Genomic DNA, 23,044 nt, shown 5'->3' on the forward strand with positions numbered 1-23,044 from the left:
CTATTGGAAGCATGTGCTTTTGTTCTGAATAAACATTTTAATGGAAAAACCACACCACTGCCAGAAAAACAAACAGACAAGTCACTCATTTCCCCCAAAACCATATTTTAAAATATAAAAAATTCAACGAATGGTTCGAGTCAAAACCAGGTCAAGAAGAAATTTACTTAATCCCATAATACTCATTAGAATAAGAAGCATAATTTTCATTGTGACAAAGGAAGCAAATAATCATATTTATTGCTGTTTATATTAATGGAGAAATGTAAAATTTTGAGCAGCAATGAATTGCACAGCAGCACTCCCTCCTTTAAAAAAAAAGGACAGTTTTTCTTCTTAAATGTAGGACAAGTGACTTGTATGAGGGTTCAATTGTTCTGTCAACATTATTTAATAAAAAGGTTAATCTGCAGATAGGAGGAAGAAAATGAGGAAATGGCACCACATCTGTTCATAACCTTCCAGGAATAAACTTTTTATATATCCTCGATCTCTTTACTCGTAAACCTCTTTGGGTTACCCTTTTCTTGCTCAGTGGCAGACACCCTGTAATCTATTGTGCCCTTCCCTGTACCCATTAAACTCCTCAAATTTCAAAACTCCCCACACCTTTTAATTCCCCATCCCATATGTACTTGTATCAGTCAAATGTTATCAAACTTCCATTATTCAGCTTCAGAAAATGTCAACCTGATATCTGGTAACGTGGTGCTTTTGCATTTGACTGATTACATGAAACTGCACAAAACAAATACTTTCAAGTTCAAATAAAAAACCCTGATTTCCTATATTTATTATTACAGAATTCCCATTTTACACATGATGCTCCACTCCAAGAGACGTAATCTGTCCAACCTTTGAGATGGATTAGTCCTATCCATACCCCAGTGACACAACTGTTAGGAACATCATTCAAATGCATCTGCATATAAACAGTGCACAATCCACAATTAAACCCTGAGAGGTAGATTTAATTCCAAATGTCTACATTATTTACAGAAGAAATATTGCACAACACATTTAAAAAAATGCAATTTCAAAGCCCAATACAACTGTTTCTTGTGCTTTAGGAAGGCAGAAAATGCGGAAATCTGGCCCAAACTAAACCACTGTCAGGATATGAACTATGGATGGTCACACACTAGCTGCATTCAGAACATTCACCACTGGGTGCTGAGCAGATTCTTAAACTATTTTAAAGATATGGTTGAGGTCAGCTTGCAACTGAGCCAAGCTTTTGTGTGTCAATACTCAGATATGTTTGTTTTAAAATTGGGAATAGAGATTACGTCACTGGATCAATGAGTGCGCGAGATCAATGTCACCTGCGTGAGATAACCACTTATGAGGTGTTTGCGCAGTGATCAACCAAAACCAGAGTTTCTCTAGCATTCAATGCAGGCTGCACCATAGTAAACTGTAAGCAGATGAGCATAATGTGAACATCACTTCAGAGCAAAATTAAATACATGGTAAACAATGGAAGGCAGCTCTGAACTAAAAGCATTCTGCAACTGCAATTCTGTGTTAATCCTATACATATACCTATTTATTAAAAAAACTTTCATTTATCTCATGTTTTTCATTAGAGGATGATCCAAAATACCTTACAGTCGGTTGGGTACTTGTGAAGTTAGGATTTAGTCAATCTGAGAAGTATCCGCTGATAACTTCTTCCCCTTCAAGGAATAGACTGCACAATTCAAACAAAGAGCACAACCTTACGAACCAGGCAAGGAGTAGCTAGGGGTAGGAGTGGAGATCAAAAATAGGAATTAATTATCAATGAAAAGGTTTCACTGAAATCAAAAAACGGAGATTTCATTTTAGATGTAATGCAAAATTAGATTTTAAGTTACAACCTAGAAGAATTAAAGCAAATGGATTGTGAAACAGGACTGAAACAGAACATTTTAATTTCAAAAGCTCCCCATGGTGTAGATTTATTCAGCAACTTGTTAAAGATATTTGGAGTAATTATTGTGATGATGTGTAGTGCTACTCATCATCTCTGTTAATGCTAAAACCACAATGAAAAACCATAGGGCACAAGAAAATGGAGTGCAACACAGATATTTGTTTCCTAGCAATGACTTACAATAATAAAAAGTCAATTTATAATGTTGAAAATTGTGTTGCACATCAATCTTGCAAGCTTCTGCCCTTTATGAACTACACACGTGCACTGCACATTCACTGCAATTACCAATGCTCAGTATTGGCGGTAAACTGTTTGGGATGGGGAGAGATGTAACTGGGGGAATTGGAAAATATCTGTGATCAAATCAATTATCAGCTGCAATTATAATGTCATTCAACACATGATAGAGACAAAGTAAGACAAACAGTAACAAACAGAGAGAAAAATTTAATGCAAAACACAAAATGCTGGAGGAACTCAGCAGGTCAGGCAGCATCTGTGAAGGGAAGTGGACAGATGGCATTTCAGGTTGGGACTCTTCTTCAGGAAAAATATAGTGACTGACAGTGAAAGGTTGTAACAGTATGGAAGAGAAAGATAATGACATGAAGCAAGGCAGAATGAAAACAGAAGCCTCTCAAATATAAAGCAGATACACACTATTGAAGAAGAAACACGCACAAGAGGATTGTATGATGAGCACGTATAGAAAACACTTCCCTTTTATTTAGTAACACTGGTATGACCATTGATCACTTGTTAAAGTATGTATGCCTCTTTTCCAGTCACAACTGAGTGACACAAGTCAACTCAAGGTCAACAACTTAGACAGCTGAGACATATTTGGTTATCAAAGGATTTGCATCCAATTTCCTTTATAACTGTAGCTAAGCAATAATTCTGTTATACAAAAGAGCAAAACAGAATGAAAGAATATTTGGAATATGTGACTACCAATATTAGAACCGTTCCTTGGTTGCATATGGACAGTAGTGTGTAAAATCTACATTCTTGAGAGGAGACGAATGGCACAGAACAGGCTTAAAACAAGGGACTGCGGGAAACAGTGAGTAGGTCTGCATCTGTCGAGAAACAGCAGGTTCCTCTCTGAATGTACACCATTCACAAGAAGATAGAAACTGAAAATAGTGCTCATCTTTCTTCTTCCAGTTGCTATGTTTTCTAGTAACTTCAATTTCCCCTCAGTTTTCAGCATTTTAAAGAGATTTGTCCCCATCCTGGAGCTTGCATACTTGTCCTTTTATGGACACTGGCTTCCAGTTGCAATTGTAGACTGACATCTCACTATTTGACACACACAAGTAAACACTTTCAAAACACTAGTCTAGTTTTAAATATTACAATATTAGTGACTGCCTGAATATAGAAAAGACCCACATTCATCCAGTGCCTTGTACCATTTCAAAACCCCCCAAAAAACTTTTCACACAATCGCTAATGAAACTTATTACTGTTAAAATGCATGAATCACGATAAACAACTTGCACATCGCAAGGTCCCACAACCTTCAGATAGTTGATACAAAAGTCTGTTTCTGGTAACTTTGGCTGACATAACGGACAACTCCCTGTTCTCTTTACATCCAGCAATCAAAATTACAAGGTCTTGCAAAAAAATGACTTCCATGTTCTTGAGCTTTGTATTGTAGTCAAATGCAGCACAGATTATCTTCTCAATTTACTGGAGTGGGCTAAAGCCCATGATTTCCTGGGTCTGAGATTAGCTAACCTGTGTGATTTGATTGTAGGAATATGGCTCAGTATGTGATCTGCAGTTTGATCACCATGTGTGTTTGTTTATTTAAGTTGCTAGCAGACATTTGGGATGCTAAAGTGGATTATTAAGATCTAGATCTGATACGATCAGGATCAAAATTATCCATACTGTAAAGACTATCAAATTAGGTTACCAGGAAGTCTATGGTTAAAGACGCCAGCCTGGATAAAGAGGTGCCATGCAGACCAGAGGTAAATCTCAACATCAGGATGACAAAACCTCGCTTCTCCCAACACGCACATATTTACATACAGCATGGCATTTACTGCAACTAATTGATCAATACTTTCCAATTCACCAATCACTGATAGTTAAATATATGTATATATACAGAATATTACCACCGATTTGTCAATCATACTTTCTTTATACCCATATAAAGAGAATATAATTGACAAATAAGTAGTCACCCCAAAAGTGAGAAACTGTATCATTGAATAAGATGCTGCACTAACATTTGTGATGATTTGTTCAAGTGCATTGTAACTGAAACACAACTCAGAGACAACAAAGGGATGTATCGGGTTGGAAGGGCAGGATTAGAAATCTTTCATGTACTTAACCAACCTCTAAGAAAGGGGCTTTGTGGCAGGGACTTGACAAAAGCAGAACCCTGCTCACTTTGAAATAATCACTTGATATTTGTCTACCATCCCACACTCTATCACCACAATAGCTAGGCAAAGTGAATGCTAGATAAACAGTGACACAACACAGAATGTAAAACAGATCGTCATCAAGTCCAAATTACAGAGTTCCCTCCATTACCAGAAAATTAAAATGATAGTGCCTCGGGTGAGGTCTCTTGATAAAATCTATCAGCTGACAGTTTCCGTTAGTGCGCAGAATAAGTTAACGGATGTTTCTGTTCAAAAGTCTAGACATCAAATCGATTGGACACAAAGGTAGTTCCAATGCTGGTCTGCCGATTATACTGAGACTGTTCTGCCAGCAGGCCAGTCCGTCCGTACTGGTACTCAGTGTGCTGGGGATACAGTGCAGTCCCATTCAGCAGCACCTTCTGCTCAGCAGACAGTTCTTGATGTCGATTAAGGGAAACAAGATCCCCTGAAGTCACTGGGAGCAACTTCCTCTTGGCCTCTTGATTAGCATCATATTTAGCCTGTTAGAAAAAGAGGAAACAAATGGGTACTGTTTAAAGATTTAAAATGTTAAATAGTTATGAGCAATTGAATTCTCAAGCTGAGGGATGGTATTACTTTTTCTTTAATAACGTGAGGTGACTTAGAGAATTAAAGCAGAAGCTTCAACGTTGCAGCCACAGATTTACAAAAAGACAGATCACATCAAGATCTAAAAGAGAACTCTTGCTCTTTGCGTGTGTTAATGCACATACTGTAAATTTCTGAGCGCTATGATCCACTCACTGGGATTCCTTGCTTAGATCTCTTCATGTATTTCTTGCTCCGAGTATATATAAGACGGTTAAAGATAGGACCAGATGTGATGTTGACTTATCACCCTCTATCCTCCTAAAATTGAGTAGATGACAGTACTAAAGCATCGAGTCTTCCAGCTGAAGGATATACATGTACCAAAGTAGAAGAGGTCAGCTGATCCCTTGAAATTTCAGATTAGTGTCAATAAGCAGCTGCAGGTAAAAGTATAATGAAGAGACCGACTGACCTTATTATAGGCAAACACTCCGACAATAGCAGTCATCATCCCCATGATGTTGGTACTCGTGACTGGGTTTTGCAGCAAGAGGAGGGACACAGTAATCACCATGATCCTCTTGGTAGCATTGGCCACAGAGTAGCTCAGCGGGCTGATGAGGTTCAGGATACTGAAGGCAACCATGTTCTGAGCAAAGTTACAGAAACCACTGATGATCAGCAATATGAGGGTCCAGTGCCAGTGTGAGGTATCTGTCTGGAAGGGGAAAGCAGCAGCTTGGTGACAGGGTAAATGTCTGTGCATATTACACTGTAAATCACACAATTTTCTCGTTTCAAATGGCTTGCAAGCAGTCAATATTCAAGTTCCTTTGCAGCTGAACTATCTTTACCAATCACTATAACCTTATGTCTTACACCTTACTCCTCCCCACTCAGTCTGCTTCGAAAAATGACATCCCTCCACTTTCACCCCAGTTCAAAGGAAAGGTCTCTGGTCTGAAATGTTAACAGTTTTTCTCTCCACAAATGTTGCTTCCAGAATTTTAGTTTTGTTTCACTGGCCTAAATGGATTGCATCAAGGATATTAAATGTTAGGAAGAACAAAACGGATGCACATGACTATATATATATAAACATAGCACAAAAAGTAAGGAAATTTGTGTTTGGTTGATTATTTCTTTGTTGTAACAATGCTTCTTGGCAATAAATCTTATACCGTTGGAAAGCCTGTTTATTTCCCTTTTAAATGGTGCCACATTTGTAAGGAACATGCATTTGTGGGATGAGCAGCAGAGCTGAGTATGTGGGTTGCGCCCATGAAAAATCTGCCAAATCTTTTCTGCCAAATCTTATCCACAAGCCAGTGGCCGGGCTGCTGTCTAACACTCGGGTTCAGTTCAGATCAGTTTTGTTTATTATCATGTGTACTGGGGTACAGTGAAAAGCTTTTATTGCATGCTAACCACTCATCAGACAGACAATACATGATTACAATCAATCCATTTACAGTGAATAGATACTTGATAAGGGAATAATGTTTATGGGGCAAGGAAAATATTCTGTGGGTGACCTTCCACAGATGCACATCTATCACTAGTAAAAATAGACAATGAGGATAGAGTAAGAGGATCCCCAGTCAGTTCTGTGATGTTGATACACTCTGCAGTTTTAGTACTGAAATAGGTTTATCAGTTCTTAAGACAGCAGAGTGTTAATACAGAACAGTCCTGACATCATCTTTGCTCAATTAAATACATTTCTCCTTACTTTTTATCATCTGCACAATGGTAGAAAAAAGGGAAAAGATACAAAGAGATCCCATGCTTCAATCAATGTTGTATTAACATGCAAACAATCTGATTTTGTTTCTCAGTCATGTCTCGGTCTTCCTTTAACTTATTTTCAATCCCCCATGTAAGAAAAAAACATATCTTGAGACCAGCCCTAAACATGTTCTCTTATTTCTGGGGTACATAATGTAGTAGATTTAATTTTGTCATCTTGTATGTATTGTATGTGTTGATATAATGAAACAATAAATCTGTGTTACCTCTACATTACAGGAACATGAAAGGCTGCAACAAAGACAAAGACTATGGTATATCCAACTTTGCAGTTGCTTGGCCAATGATATGGGAAAATAATATTGGTAAAATGCACAGAAACTTAGCAACAATGGCTTTGCATAAAGGTATCACTCACTATTGAGCTGTTAATAAAAAATGAAGAGAGATCAACAAGGATCCAAGTTGGAACCATAAAGATGACAGCATAGCATCCAAGGATATAGAGTAGTCGGAGGTGATGCATCCGTGTATCCCTCAGCACCTGTAGGTGAAGCAAAGATCAAAGACATAAGTAGCATCTTCAAATGCACATTTATTAGAATAAAGATTGTTTGCAAAACAGAATTAACCATAATATCAAAGCATACACAAGTGGTTTCTCCATCACTTAGTTTATTTTGCCTTGACTCTATTGTTTTTTATTAATTTGCACACCTTTATTGCCTCTAAACTTGACTATTCCAATTTTTTTTCTCGGCAATTTTCCTCATTCCATTCTCCATCAACATGGTAATTGAAAGCTCTGCTTAACCCTGTAGCACCCAATGCCTGCCGACTGATATGTGCTCCCATTTAAACATTGCATCAACTTGAAAATTCTCACCTTTACTTCTAAGTTCTCCCAGATACCTCACTGTACTCTAGCTCTTTTTACCTGGCCCTCAACACCATCCCTTAGTTTCTCAGTGAGATTGTCTAACCTTGTAAGCATAGATAACAATGGTTGTCTACATGGCCTCTTGTTTAGCGTGACACCATTGACACCTTTATCTGTCAAGGTTCTATGCTAAAATTGCCCGTCAAACTAATTAATATACAAGGTATTTCTTTCATTATTTCCCCAAGTGCCTTCTTTGTAGGAAAATAGCAATTTTGTTAATAATGCACATGCAAAATATCCTGGGCCAACTTTCTACCTTAAAAGATTGTTATATAGCCATAAGTTGTATTGTTGCAACACAATGAAGAGTATATATATTCCTCATTGTGTTGCAACAATGTAACCACTTCCTCTACACACGCACGCATGTACAACATTTAATCACTTGGATATATCCAAGAGACTCTGCTCCAAATGTTAATCCATCAGGAGCAAGTTCAGGTAACCAGCCCAATATTGTAATATTTTCAAGGGGGAGTGCAATGGGAGGTATATATGTGGCACACTGCAGTGTCATCCAAAAGGAATGCCTCCCCTGGAATGGCCACAGTGACAATTTTCAATCAATGACTACTGTAGCACATCTTCCAAATTTCCACAGCAATAAATATGAAATCCCTTTGTAAAACCATAAATTTGAACATCCAAAACTCTCTATGCATATCCTTTCAGTTCTGGTTTGTGGTTGTTTTGTGTAGGTCCTCATCTTTGTTTTTAATCCCCCTCATCGAGTAACTCCTCTTCATCTCTGTGAACGTTATCCTTGTAATCTCATTGACTAATTTCATGTGATTCAGTTACAAATTTTCTTTGATGACCTTTAAGTGTAGAGCGTTGGGACATTTTAACTAAATAAAACTCGCCATAACAATGCTCACAAGTTATCACTAAAGGGAACTTGCCTGGTTTATCATATTCTCAATGTGGGAAAAACCTATACAGAGTTGGGGGGGAAATTAACAGGCAGAAGATATAACCCTGCAAAGGATATGGTTTTTATGAAGTACTCAGCTGCTCAAACTCAAGAGTAAAATTCACCTTGCAACATTAAATTTTAGTAGAGGGATAAAGCTTTGCTGCTGTGTTGTTATAATGCTTACATCTACCAAATACTACTTTTCAGACATCTCACACTCTCATCTCCTATATAGTCCTCTCTCCAGTAAATCTTTCTCATCTACAATCCTGGTGAATCTTTTTTGCACCTTAACTTAATGACATTCTTCCTATAGCTGGGGGTCAGAGCACCCACAGCACTTCAAATGTGCGTCTTACCAATGATTTGTACAGCGGCATGATGTTATCCATCATTTGTACTCATTGCCCATCCCAATGAAGATATTCTAGCTAAAGACCTTCACCACACTGTTCACCTGAACCACCACTTTCAGGGAGCAATGCACGTGCAATCTCAAATCCCTCTACAATACTCTCCAGGGCTCTACCATTCACTGTGCATGTCCTGTAACAAGTCCAGGAGTTGGGACATCATGCTACAACTGTACAAGATGTTGGTTAGATAATACTTGGCGTTTGTGTGCAGTTCATGTATAGGTTTATGACTCTATGATCTTCTCTTTGATAATATCAGTATGTTTCAGGACATCACTGAATGCACTAGCTTTCATGATCTTCTCTCAGATATACAAGGATTCATGTAAGTTCTTGCCCATCTTCCATGATTCTACACTCTCCTGAGTCACTGTTTTGCTCTTAATATACTTCTACAATCCCTTAGGATCCTTCTTTACCTATCCTCTGAACTGCTTCCAGTACTTTAACATCCTTCCTTAAATAAGGTTTATTTTTATTATTGTCACGTACACCAAGGTACAGTGAAAAGCTTTGTTTTGCATAATTTTTCAATTGGATCAGAAACTACAATCAAGTGAAACTCAAGTACAATAGGTAGAGCAAAGAGGAAAGCTACACAGTGCAGAATACAGCTCACAGTATTGTAGCGCACCAGTTCCTCAGACAAAGTCGAATGTCCACAATGGGGTACAAGTGGCACAGCAGTAGAGTTGCTGCCTTCTAGCACCAGAGACCTAGGTTCAATCCCGATTACGGGTATTGTCTGGATGGAGTGGGTACGTTCTCCCCCCACATTCCAAAGGACGTGCAGGTTTGTAGGCTAGTATCCCAAGTTGTCCATAGTGTGTAGGATAGAGCTACAGTAGGTTAATCTTTATCGGCGCAGACTCGGTGGCCCGAAGGACGTGTTTCCATGCCATTTCTCTAAACTAAAGATGAATCAGACAGCATCCTAGCTTACGATACGACCACTTAGAAGCTTGACACCAGAGGGGAAGAAGATGTTCCTGATTCTGGTGGTGTATGCTTTCAACCCTCTGTATCTTCTGCCAGTTGGGAGAAGAAGGAATGACTGGGGTGGGACAAGCCTTTGATTATGTTGGCTGCTTTTCCAAGGCATCATGAGGTGTAGATGCACTCAATGATGGGGAGACTGGTCTGTTTGATGGACTGGTCAACATCTACAACACTTTGCAATTTCTTGCGGTCTTGGGCAGAGCTGTTTCCAAACCAAGTTGTGATGCATCCCTCTGGTGCATCCGTAGAAGTTTGTAAGAGTCATTGGAGACATGCCAAATTTTCTCTGTCACTTAAGGAAGTAGAGGCATTGGTGTCTCTTGGCTTCAATGTGGTTACCCCACGATAGATTGTTGGTAATATTAACACCAAGGAACTTGAAGCTCTCAACCATAATACCCCACTTATGCTCTTTATAAATGAAACATAATCTTCCTAATACTATATTTGGTTTCCCTGACAATAAATAATAACATTCTGTTTGCATTCCTAATTATCTGCTGCACCTCCATGTAAGCCTTTTACAAACCATGCACGAGGACAACAAATACCTCTGCATCTCAGAACTCTAGTCTCTTACAATTTGGATAAGCTCCATATTTTTCCACTAAATTGGACAAAATCAATCATGCAATGATCTTACTGATTTGAAGAATAAGTATTTCTAACTTAGAAACTTGTAATCAGGAAAGTTTGTTACACATTTTTCCTTGCTTCCACACTAGCTCATTCACTGATTATTGTTGAGGCCAACATTTTTCTATTTCAGTATTTCACTCAGAACCAACATAGGTCTTTCATAGGCCACAGTAGTCAGCAGAGCCCAGAATTACACAGTGCACAATTACAGCAGTGCAGTCAGTAGGATGCTGTCACTTTCATCTGCACTTTATTAATCTCAGCTCTGCTGTAAAGGGAATGATAAGGGAAACAAGAGCAGACATTTCCTGTCAAAAAATGTCATTGTATTCAACAAGGTTTAACATCGACTTCCCCACAGAGAGCCAATGTCTGTGTGTAGCTCAGTCCCTTAACGTGTGGCCATATCCCCACTTCCCTGACCCCCACTGTTCCCCTTCCCCCCACCCCCGCTCCCTTTTCCCCCAACCACCCCTACACCCCCGCTGTCCCCCCCTCCCCAGTCCCACTCTCCCCTTCGCCCCACTCTCTCCTCACCGACTCTCACTCCCCTTTCCCCACCTCCCCCTTTCCCCCCACCCTCACCTCCACGCACTCGGCCCCCACGTCCACTCAAACCCTACGAGGAGGGGCCCAACGGGCCCACTTGGTCTAGTAGATCATAAAAGGAAGAATGTGTAAAAACCAGGAAACCAGCCCCAAAAATAATTTGGGCCATCGTACCTTCAACTTATCTGGACAGATGCCAAATCTCAAATTTCAAACCATTTCTTTACCTTCTTGGAGAAGATGTTCTGAAGAGAGAAGCAGAGGGTGGCAGCAAGTGCACTAACTAGTCCCCAAATGTCAAAGGAGAGTTCAGTCACTGTTGCCAAGAAAACTCCAGATATGATAGGGACCAGTGACATGTAGATCTGCCAGAAATGGAAATTATAGTTAGTACAACACATAACACCTGAATTGTATAGATGGGGAGACCTCGTTGACCTAAGAAATAGTCTCCTTCAAGATATGCATCAGCTTTTCTTCATTTAATTCACTGGAACTGTATGAAGGATACTTGGCATCTAAGCAAACATTAATTCAGTTCTCTACTTACAACTCAGTCATTTATCAAATTGCTTTTTATGCGCGTAAACTGTCTGCCATGTTTCCATCATCATAACAATGATTGCACTTAAACTGTACATAATTGAAGTTCTTAAGTGTATTTGACTTGACTGGGTTCATTAAAGACTACATCATGGTACATAATCAAAGAATTTATATTGGTCTCATCTTTAAAGTCTTAAACCAATGAAGAATGGATGCCGTATGTAGAACTGATGCCACTTCGTGAGTGACTAGTTGTGATTTTTTGTGAAACTGATCATCTATCCCAAAAGATGCATATATCAACTAAACTGATCTTTTGGGAACTAAATATATATTTCTTCCAAGCTGAAGACATCTCCACAGCTTTGGAAAAGGATAGGTTCCTGTCACTGAGTTGGCCTTGGATACCAAAGGAAATTCTGGCACAGGGCTGCTCTCTTTCTTTAATAATGATGTCTGCCTGAATCAGTCACACCTTAGGAATCGCCTGAAATGGCGAGCTCTTCTCAATAACAGGTGCAGATTTGGAAAGTGTAGAAAAGGCCAAGCTTTTGGGCAAAGGATTATCTCTAGAAATACCACAGCCTTCTTTGTTAAGTAAAGAAACATCACAACAGCCTCACACAAATTTGGGTTATTTGTGATACAGAATATGTCTCACAATTTGAACCACAACTTTCAACATTTTGTCCCCGTTTTTAGATGTTCATTATCGCCAAATGATAAGTAAACTATATGGAAGTTAAAATAATAAACTCCTGTGTGTTTTTTTTTACAAAACACATGAAGGTCACATACCTTCATAGTTTGCTTCTCCTTCATGATGATACGAGACAGTAACACCACCCAAATAGGCATGGTGGCCTTAACTAAACAAAGAAACAAAGGAAGCAGAGTTAGAAACAATTCAGTGCTATCCAACATTTCAATTTATTCATAAGCATGGAGATCAGATGTCACTTGTGATTAGAACAAAGAGTCAGTGGCAACTGAGCTAACAACAAATGCTTCTAAATTTCTGTATATTAAATAGCTTTGCTAATAGAGATAAAAAGTTCATGGCAACTAGCCATGAATCAGTAGTTGTACTCTCACTTCCGAGAGTTCAATTGAATCCAAGGCTTGAACACAAATCCAAGTACTAAGGGATGCTGCATTTTGAATGATAGGTTAAACTGAAGATGTCTTCTCTCTCAGGTAAGTTCAAAAGAAATTCAAAGAAGAGTTCTCAGTGTCGTGGCACAACATTTATCCCTCAGCCAGCACTTAAAATAGGTCACTTACTTAATTCTTCTACTGTTTGCAAAACAGGAGGCCGCCATTTGGTCTATGATGCCCATGCTGGCTCCCAGGGGAGCAATCCCATTTGTCCCATTTCCCCTTCTTCATTTCTACATACTCCTGCAACTTATTCTCTCTCATACATGCCCATCAACTCGCATTTGAGTCGTCTTGTTTGTGGGATCTTGCTATATACAAATGAACTGCATTTCCTACATTACAGCAGTAAAAAATACTTCAAATGTAAACTAATAACATTATATATGCAAGTTATTTCTAATGATTTCCAGACTGCAACACAATACTTATTGAATTTAGCTTGGGTTGCTTTAAGAAATGCAAAATAGAAGATGCTGTTTTGGCTTGTTCTTTGGAGCCTTGTGCTGTTACAGTGCATTGACTCTCTCAACTGGGCTTGGTTTACCAGTCTGCTACACACACTTGGTGGAACAGCCCATCAGACACCTTAGTGATTCCATTCCTTCCCCAAACACACCGTGCAGAGCTTAATACAAGTTGCATAACTTAATACGTACCCAAAATGTCTAAAAGAAAGCCACATGCTCCTTGTCCATTCATACTCAGTTCAGGGATGTACATATACTACGTGAAGGGTTTAATCCAGGTACGTCACTGGGCGTCAAAAATGATATCTTTGTGTGGGCCATAGTTGTTGCATTGTGAACTCGATTGTTCCTTGTTATTGAGTGAGGAGTATTGTTCGACATTGCTTCTCCCATGGTGGCAATGAACTTGTATATTTTTCTCCTGCCTCCCCCCCCCCCCAAAATTCACCTTCATATCATCCCACTTCCTGCTCCATCAATCCGCTGACCACCCAAGCTCACTTTCTAACTCGTAGTAATTCAAAATGTTCATAAAAATCAACCAATATCATCAAACATACCAACAACAACGATGCCAGTGTGGTCAGGTGAACTTTACTGCGCAGACGCCAAATACCTTCCTCACACACTTCCTCATAACCCCATCTGGATCATGACCCCACCATCAAACATCAGGCCACTATCGCCCTCATTTCCTTGGGACATCTTCTCTCCACAGATTCCAGCCTTCCAGTAATCACTTGTTCATCTTCCAATCTGGTGTAGTGCAATGGGTGTTCACGTGCTTTCCTCTACTTTGGAAGAACCAAGTGCTGATTGGGTGAATGTCTTCAGGAAGCTCCTATAATCAGTCTTCACGGCATCTTATAACACCCTCCTCTCTGCCGTTTTAATTATCCATGCCACAGAATCTGTTGGCATTATTATAAGCTTGAGGAATAAAACTTCATCGTTCATCTGATTCTGCTACAGCTTTCTGGACTCATTATCGAATTTGACAACTTAAAAATAATTTACTTTCTCTGAATTAATCAGATCTGAAGAGCAGGTAGAATTAAATATATAAGGAGACCTAAGTTTGTCCAGTAGGCAGAATATGTGTGATAAGGAACGCAAGGCTATATCATATGCATTTTAATGTAAGGAATTTGACCAATACGGAGCATGAACTGAGTATTGATTAGTATATGGGAATATGATCATGTTGTTATCACATAGTTGAAAGACAGAAAAGGACTGGCAACTCAACATTCTAGGATATATTTTCAACTGTGATATCGGAGGTGGCGGCAGAGAGGGATACTGCAATAGAGGAAGTGACAATGCAACTTAATTAAGGAGTCCACTGGTGCAATGATGAAATATATCCAAGATGACTCTTCAAATGAAACCACATGTGGAGCTTACAAAATAAAAAGGAGCGATCATATTGCTGAAGGTATACAATAGGTCTTCTAATAATCCGCAGTAGAAGAGCAGATACGGAGGCAAATCACCATAGTTTAAAAGCAGCGATGGATTTCAAATTCCCCAGTATTAACTGGGATTGTCTGAGTGTTTAAGATTAGAGAGGGTGGAATTTTTAAAGTGCAGCCAGGAGAGCTTCTGCAGCCAAAGAGTACATAGTCCTGCTGGAGAAGGAACCTAAGCTTCAGTAGTTTATGTGGGCAAGTGGTTGGAGTATCAGCAGGAGAGCATTTTGGTGACAGTAACCATAACTCTGTAGGTTTCTGTAGGTTTCAAGGTGGCTGTGGAAAAGGATGAACCGGAAATTAAGTTTGAGGATGAGCAAATAGAGTTATCTAGTAAAGATGCATAGTCCCCTCAAAATGGTGAGTCAGGTGGACAGGGTGGTAAAGATGGTGTTTATAATGCTTCCCTTCATTGGGAAGTATTGAGTGCAAAAGATGGGATATCATGATAAACCTAAATATGTCACTGTGTAGGAAGGAACTGCAGATGCTGGATTAAACCAAAGACAGTCACAAAATGCTGGAGTAACTCAGCGTGACAGGCAGCATCTCTGAAGAAAAGGAATGGGTGACGTTTTGGGTCGAGACTCTTCTTCAAAGGGTCTGAATATGTCATTGTGAGTCCACATTTGGAGTACACAAATAACAGTGGTCCCAGCACAGATCCCTGTGGAGCTCCACTGGGCACCGACCTCCGGCCACAATAACACCCTTCTACCTCTGTCATCAATGAGCAAGCCAGTTCTGAATCCAAATGTCCAAGGCACTGTGGATCCCATACATCTTAGATCTTCTGGATCAGCCTACCAAGAGGGACTATATCAAATGCTTTTCCAAAAATCCATGTGAACAACATCCACTGCCCTATCCTCATTGATCACCTTCATCACCTGCTCAAAAAACTCAAACAAGTGCATAAGATATGACCTGCCATGGACAAAGCCACACTGACTGTCCCTGATTAGCACATTCCAATCCCAATGAGAATAAATCCTATCCCGAAGAATTCGCTCCAGTAGCTTCCCAATAATTGACACGGTTTACAGGACTATAATTTCTTGGATTATCTCTACTTCTTTTCTTAAACAAAGAAACGACATCGGCTATTCACCAGTCCTCCAGCACCTTGCCTGTCACTAGGAAAGGCATGAAGGACTTCATCAAGACTTTTAGATTATAACCGCAGGAGATGCAAGACCTGTCCCTATACCTCCCTCCTTGACTCTGTCTAAGGACCCCGACAGTCTTTTCAGGTGAGGCAGAGGTTCACTTGCACCTCCTCCAACCTCATCTACTGTATCCGCTATTCCAGGTGTGGACTCCTATATATTGGTGAGAACAAGCGCAGGCTGGGTGATCGTTTCGCTGAACTTCTCCATTCAGTCCGCCTAAACCGACCTGATCTCCCGGTTGCTCAACACTTTAACTCCCCCTCCCATTCCCACACTGACCTATCTGTCGTGGGCCTACTCCATTGTCAGAGTGAGGCCCAGCGTAAATTGGAGGAACAGCATCTCATATTTCACTTGGGAAGCTTACACCCCTGCGGTATGAACATTGACTAACTTCAGGTAGCCTTTCTTGTGTCTATCTTAGATTATTGTGTTCAGTTTTGGATAACCATACTATAGGAAAGATGCCGTTATATTGCATCAAATACAGATTGGCTTGAAGCTTGGTCGAGGGGCAAGAGGTCATAAGGCCCTGCAATTGCAACACTCCACTCTAATCCTTTTTAGCTAGAAGAGTGAACAGGACATTTCTTGTTAGAAATGAACAGAAGAGTTTCAGATGATCTTAAGTTTACAAAGGAGGGATGAAGGAGGATGTTCAAGATTGCAACAGTATAATTGCATCTCAAGGTTCCAAAAGCATTCATGAGAGATTATCTCACTTTCAAAAGTGGTGTTCAGTAACGTGTTTGAGCCAGCATGGTTTTGTTAACCATGAATTGCACTGGAGTGTCCTACGAGCATGAAAAAGACTGCACAAAAGTTAAATCTTTCCTACTGAACACAAGAATGTCAATTAAAAAAAAAAATTGGATGAAAATAGAAACACTAATTTGTCATGTTACTTTTAGACACTTACTGAAGGAAGCCTGATCAGTCTTAGATCACCAAGGACTCATGTTACAAACCACATTGATCAAAACAGGGTCAACATTTTTTTTTTTTTGATACAGATCTTCCTAATTTTATAAAATTCTGCTTCATGAACCAGCACATACTGAGGCACTCATGATTCTGGGAAAGAAGCCCATGGCACACCACCAATGCATTCAACTTTAACGGGTTAATGAAAAGATACAAGATCTAGACACAGATAAATTGAGATAGCCTGCAGGGAAAATGTGAGGAGTTAACTAGTGTTACAGGTCAGGTATACTTAGAAAATGAATTATCATATTAAAAAAATATTTATATAGAACTGATCAAACGACATTCCCTGATGCATTTCAGAGCCAAATAAATACCTTTGAATTACAGTCATGATGATTTTGCAAGCAAACACGGCAGCCAAATTACACATAAGAAGGACTTAGGGCGGCACGGTAGCGCAGCAGTAGAGTTGCTGCTTTACAGCGAATGCAGCGCCGGAGACTCAGGTTCGATCCTGACTACGGGTGCTGCACTGTAAGGAGTTTGTACGTTCTCCCCGTGACCTGCGTGGGTTTTCTCCGAGATCTTCAGTTTCCTCCCACACTCCAAAGACGTACAGGTATGTAGGTTAATTGGCTGGGTAAATGTAAAAATTGTCCCTAGTGGGTATAGGATAGTGTTAATGTACGGGGATCGCTGGGCGGCACGGACTTGGAGGGCCGAAAAGGCCTGTTTCCGGCTGTATATATATATGATATGATATGACTTGCAAGCAGCAATGATAAAATACTATTTTTGTGACTGTGATTGAGGTTGTACTGATTCTTTTATACCGCTATCAAATAAATCCTAATCCAGTGTTCTTTCTGCTCTTGGCCAAGAAAATCAGTAAGATTGTTACCTATTCTTACTTTTGGATAGTTTAAATGTACATGAGCAAGAAGATAGTTTCTTTAAAAGGTAACCCTTGTAAACAATGTCACACAGAAAGGAATTTCTCTCTAGGATTTATTTACCAAAAACAATGCAAGAATAGTACTTCACCAGAGGCCAGAAGGGCCTGGCTCATGTTGGTGATTTTTGGGCCAGTAACTGGATGGTACAACTGACATGAAAAACACCTTTCTTGACTCCTATCCAGATGATCGTGGCTGCATTACCCTCAGAATTAACTGGACTTGTCCCACCTTCTAGGCTCATGAAAATATAGTAACAGCAACTTGTCCTAGCAAGAGTAATCACTCATAGAGGAAAGTGAAATAAAACAGCAAGGAGTTCAAATAAGATGGGGTAATCACAAAAGTTGTGAAATAAGGTGAAAGCAGTCCCATTTGGTTCAATGATTCTTTGTTCACCATAATCAGACAAAACCAAGGCCGTGCAATGAGCTAGAGATGGGTGGGAGAGAAGAATTGAAGACTCTGAATCACAATCCCTTTGGGTAACCTCCAGCCTGACCTCAGATAGCTGAGGCAAGCAGCTCACTTTCACTCTCAAACAGCCTGCCAGGTCTTAGGACAGCAAAGATAAACAGATGGCAGAACAGTGCTTTTCACTGTCACAGCATCACTGCTTCCAATACACTACACAGTTACAAATACAAGGATGACACATTATGCATGGAGAAAGGAGACAGAAGTCACCTGGAGCACTGGAAGAACACACCTACATAATATGCAGGCCCAGAAATTAATGACATATCACGAGACTGATTCTGGAAAATATCATATAACAATACTTGCTGACATTGGCAGGCAATATAGACTAGCATGAACAAACAAGTGACACAGAATCACACATACACATACCTTGATACCTTGACTAATGTGACTGCAGAGTTCATTAGGTCATGATTGATAGGAGTAGAATTAGGCCATTTGGCCCATCTTCCACTCCACTATTCAATCATGGCTGATCTATCTCTTCCTCCTAACACCATTCTCCTGCACTCTCCCTATAACTTCTGACACTTGTACTGATCAAGAATCTCTCTATCTCTGCCTTAAAAATATCCACTGACGGCCTCCACAGCCTTCTGTGACAAAGAATTCCACAGATTCACCACACTCTGACTAAAGAATTTCTCCTCATCTCCTTCCTAAAAGAACGTTCTTTAATTCTGAGGCTTTGACCTCTAGTCCTAGACACTCCCACTAGTGGAAACATCCACTCCACATCCACTCTATCCAAGTCTTTCACTATTCAGTATCATTCTTCTGAACTCCAGTGAGTACAGGTCCAGTGCCGACAAACGCTCATCATAGGTTAACCTACTTATTTCTGGGATCATTCTTGTAAACCTCCTCTGAACCCTCTCCAGAGTTAGCACATCCTTCCTCAGATCTGGTGCCCAAAATTGCTCACAATATTCCAAATGTGGCTTACCAGCAGCTTATAGAGCCTCAGCAATACATCCCTGTTTTTGTATACAAGCCCTCTCGAAATAAATGCTTGCATTGAGTTTGCTTTCTTTACTACCGATCCGACTTACAGATTAACTTTCAGGAATCCTGCACCAACACTCCCAAGTCCCTTTGCACCTCCGATTTCTGGATTCTCTTCCCATTTAGAAAATAGTCTACGCCTTTATTCATACTACCAAAATGCATGACTCCACACTTTGCTAAACGATATTCCGTCTGTCACTTCTCTGCCCACTCTCCCAACCTGTCCAAGTCCTTCTGCAGAGTTTCTGCATTCTCTACACTACCTACCTCTCCACCTATGTTCGTATCATCCGTAAACTTGGCCACAAAGCCTTCAATCCCCTCGTCCAAATCAGTAAAAATCAACGTGGAGAGTAGGAGCCCCTGCGGAACTCTGCTAGTCACTGGCAACCAACCAAATAAGTTATCTTTATTGCCACTCCTTGTCTTCTGCCATCCAGCCAACCTGCTATCTCTGCTAGTATCTGCGCTTTGATACCGTGGGCTCTCATCTTCCTTAGCAGCCTCACGTGTGGCAACTTATCAATGGCTAAGAAAGAGTTTCGGATGTCAGCTCACAAGAACATTCACCACGAACATGCACATAAATTCGGTCAGGTTTGTGTGTGCCTATACACACATGCACGCACTCTGTTCACTATTCTTGTGGACACATGCACCAATATGGGTACTTGCACACACATGGATTCTAATGTACGTGTTCATAAACACTATACTGGCATACATGAGCAGACTCCATCACACAGTCTGAACTGAACCTGACAGTTTGAACACTGTCAGGTACACTCTCAACGTTCACAGTCTGAACATGGAGAGTCTGAACCTGAGCACTGAAAGGCACAGACAGAACACCATCTGAATATCGACAAGCAGTCTGAACATCATCAGACCGAATACCAACAGACGCAGTCTGAACCCTGATAGACACAGTCTGAAAACTGAGTCTGAACACCGACAGGGCGAATACCGCAGTTACAGTCTGAACATAGGCGGACCGTCACAGACACACCCACCGATGCTGACACGCAGGCACAATCGCTCCATACCTGTGTGCGCGTACGACACGGGCACTTTCCAGATGCTGATGTGGGCCGTCACCGAGGCGAAGTACTTGCCGAATGCGAGCGGCAGCACCAGGCGGAGGAAGTAGTTCGGCGGCAGCTCGGCCGCCGGCGGGATGTTCCAGGCGCGGATCAGCGGCGGCATGAAGGCACAGATGGAGAGGATGTGGAACAGCGACACGGTGACCGGATACGGAAAACTGTTCAGAATCATCTTGTTGATGACATTCCCGCCGGAGCTGACCGTGTACCAGCACAGGCAGAGGGTGAATATCCGCACCCCGTCCCGCAGCATCGTCCGCTGCCTTTCCGCCATGTTGCCCCGCGCCGCCGCCGCCGCCGCCGCGTCAGCACGTCAGCGCCACCGCTGGGCGTGGAGGAGGCGGGGCAGCCCGGGAATCACTGACCCCACCCCCGCGGTCCGGGTAACCTTTGGTCTCTGCACTGTGAAGCAGCAACTTGTTGAAGGCTAGATGGCGTCTGCTGCAAAGTTTATATAATTCGCTCAGATCACCAGTACATTCTTACAATATTCTGTTCTGTTCACTAGTTTCACCATATTTAAGTTACTGTATAGAGGTGTGGGGAAGTACATATATAAGTTCACTACAACCACTATTCATACTGCAAAAAAGAGCCATTAGAATAATTCATAATGTCGGTTTTTGTGAACACACCAACTCATTATTTATAAAGTCTAAAATAATCAAATTTTATGACATTGTGGAATATCAAACAGCTCAATTCATGTACAAAGTGAGAAACAATTTGCTACCAAGTAACTTACAGGAAATGTTTTATGAAAGAGAGGGGGGTATAATTTAAGGGGAACATTAAATTTCAAGATTCGCAATACTCGAACAACAATGAAAAGATTTTCTATATCAATCAGTGGAGTAAAGCTATGGAACAGAATGAATGCGGAATTAAAACAATGTTCAAACATCATCCAGTTTAAAAACAAATATAAACACATGATTTTTTCTAGGTACAGTGAGGAGGGGGATTAACAGTCACCAGGGGTCTACATATAATAACACATCATTATTTAAATAAGTATATCTATATGAACATATAAGGGTGTATGAGTATTTTTGTATTAATATCTGATACTTGATAAATATTGATTAGGGAATGGGGGTAGGATTAAATAAGTTCACACTTCTTCCTACTCCTTTTCGCACGTGTTAAGTAATGGATGAAATTCCTTGTATTTCTTCTGTTTTTTTGTTTATTTTGTTTTTTAATTGATGTCTTTTAACATGTTCGAAATAAAATAAAATGAATGAATGAATGAATATATAGGGACCCATTTAGGATTTTAGAAACCCCGCAGTGCTTCAAAAGTAATGTATTTTAAACTTTTTTAAAAAATGGTACATTGTAGTTTTTATCCCAAAGATCTTTTGTACAGCGTCGTGCATTTTAATTCCTGCTTTCCTGGCTACGAGAAGTGATATTTATTTTAAAGGCCGTTCAACCAGCTTGGTGTCATTACATTTATTAGGGCTCCAGGGATCATCTTGAAGGCACAGATGGCAGAAACAGATTAAAGAGGAAGGGCCTTTTTTTATGGAAAAAAAACAAAAACTCCTCCACCAAACACAGTAGCAAACACAGTAGCCAAGCAGAGCTGGTTCTTACCCACAACAACTTCTCCTTTGACTCCTCCCACTTCCTCCAAACCAGAGGCGTAGCTATGGGCACTCGCATGGGCCCTAGCTACGCCTGCCTCTTTGTCGGGTACGTCGAACAATCCCTGTTCCAGACGTACACTGGCCCCATCCCTGAACTCTACCTCCACTACATTGACGACTGCATTGGTGCTACGTCTTGCACCCATGCAGAACTCACTGACTTCATACACTTCACCTCCAATTTCCATCCTGCCCTTAAATATACCTGGACTATCTCTGACATCTCCCTCCCGTTTCTGGACCTCACCATCTCCATCACAGGAGACAGACTAGTGACGGACATTTACTATAAACCCACCGACTCGCACAGCTATCTGGATTACACTTCTTCCCACCCGGTCCCCTGCAAAAAATCTATCCCCTACTCCCAATTCCTCCGTCTACGCCGCATCTGCGCCCGGGATGAGGTGTTCCACACTAGGGCTTCCGAGATGTCCTCATTCTTCAGAAAACGGGGCTTCCCCTCCGCCATTATAGATGAGGCTCTCACTAGGGTCTCTTCTACATCCCGCAGCTCCGCTCTTGCTCCCCCTCCTCCCACTTGCAACAAGGACAGAATCCCCCTCGTTCTCACCTTCCACCCCACCAGCCAGCGGATCCAACATATCATCCACCAACATTTCCGTCACCTACAACGGGACCCCACCACTGGCCATATCTTCCCATCCCCTCCCCTCTCTGCGTTCCGCAGAGACTGTTCTCTCCATAACTCCCTGGTCCACTCGTCCCTTCCTACCCAAACCACCCCAACCCCGGGCACTTTCCCCTGCAACCGCACGAGATGCAACACCTGTCCCTTTACCTCCCCCCTCAACTCCATCCAAGGACCCAAACAGTCTTTCCAGGTGAGACAAAGGTTCACCTGCACCTCCTCCAACCTCATCTATTGCATCCGCTGCTCTAGATGTCAACTTATTTACATCGGCGAAACCAAGCGCAGGCTCGGCGATCGCTTCGCGGAACACCTGCGCTCGTTCCGCATTAACA

General features: G+C 41.0%; 1 protein-coding gene across 1 annotated transcript; it reads right to left on the reverse strand.

Annotated features, from left to right (window-relative positions):
- Window positions 1-271: 271 nt before the first annotated feature.
- slc35e1 (solute carrier family 35 member E1) lies at window positions 272-20,700 on the reverse strand. Its single transcript, XM_078424255.1, has 6 exons — window positions 20,346-20,700; window positions 12,449-12,519; window positions 11,332-11,469; window positions 7,061-7,186; window positions 5,366-5,611; window positions 272-4,841 (listed from the first exon to the last, which is right to left on the reverse strand). Exons 1-6 carry the CDS (start codon window positions 20,674-20,676, stop codon window positions 4,596-4,598), a joined length of 1,158 nt encoding a protein of 385 aa, XP_078280381.1. The 5' UTR covers window positions 20,677-20,700; the 3' UTR covers window positions 272-4,595.
- Window positions 20,701-23,044: the final 2,344 nt, after the last annotated feature.

Source organism: Rhinoraja longicauda, chromosome 28 (assembly GCF_053455715.1).
Source record: "Rhinoraja longicauda isolate Sanriku21f chromosome 28, sRhiLon1.1, whole genome shotgun sequence".
Lineage (NCBI taxonomy): Eukaryota > Metazoa > Chordata > Chondrichthyes > Rajiformes > Arhynchobatidae > Rhinoraja > Rhinoraja longicauda.

Coding starts and splice junctions, on each gene's coding strand:
- slc35e1 (XM_078424255.1), bottom strand. CDS start 20,676: ATGGCGGAAAGGCAGCGGACGATGCTGCGGGACGGGGTGCGGATATTC. Junction 11,470..12,448: donor AGGAGAAGCAAACTATGAAG/GTATGTGACCTT, acceptor CATTTCTGGCAG/ATCTACATGTCACTGGTCCC. Junction 7,187..11,331: donor AGAACATCTTCTCCAAGAAG/GTAAAGAAATGG, acceptor CTTCACCTACAG/GTGCTGAGGGATACACGGAT.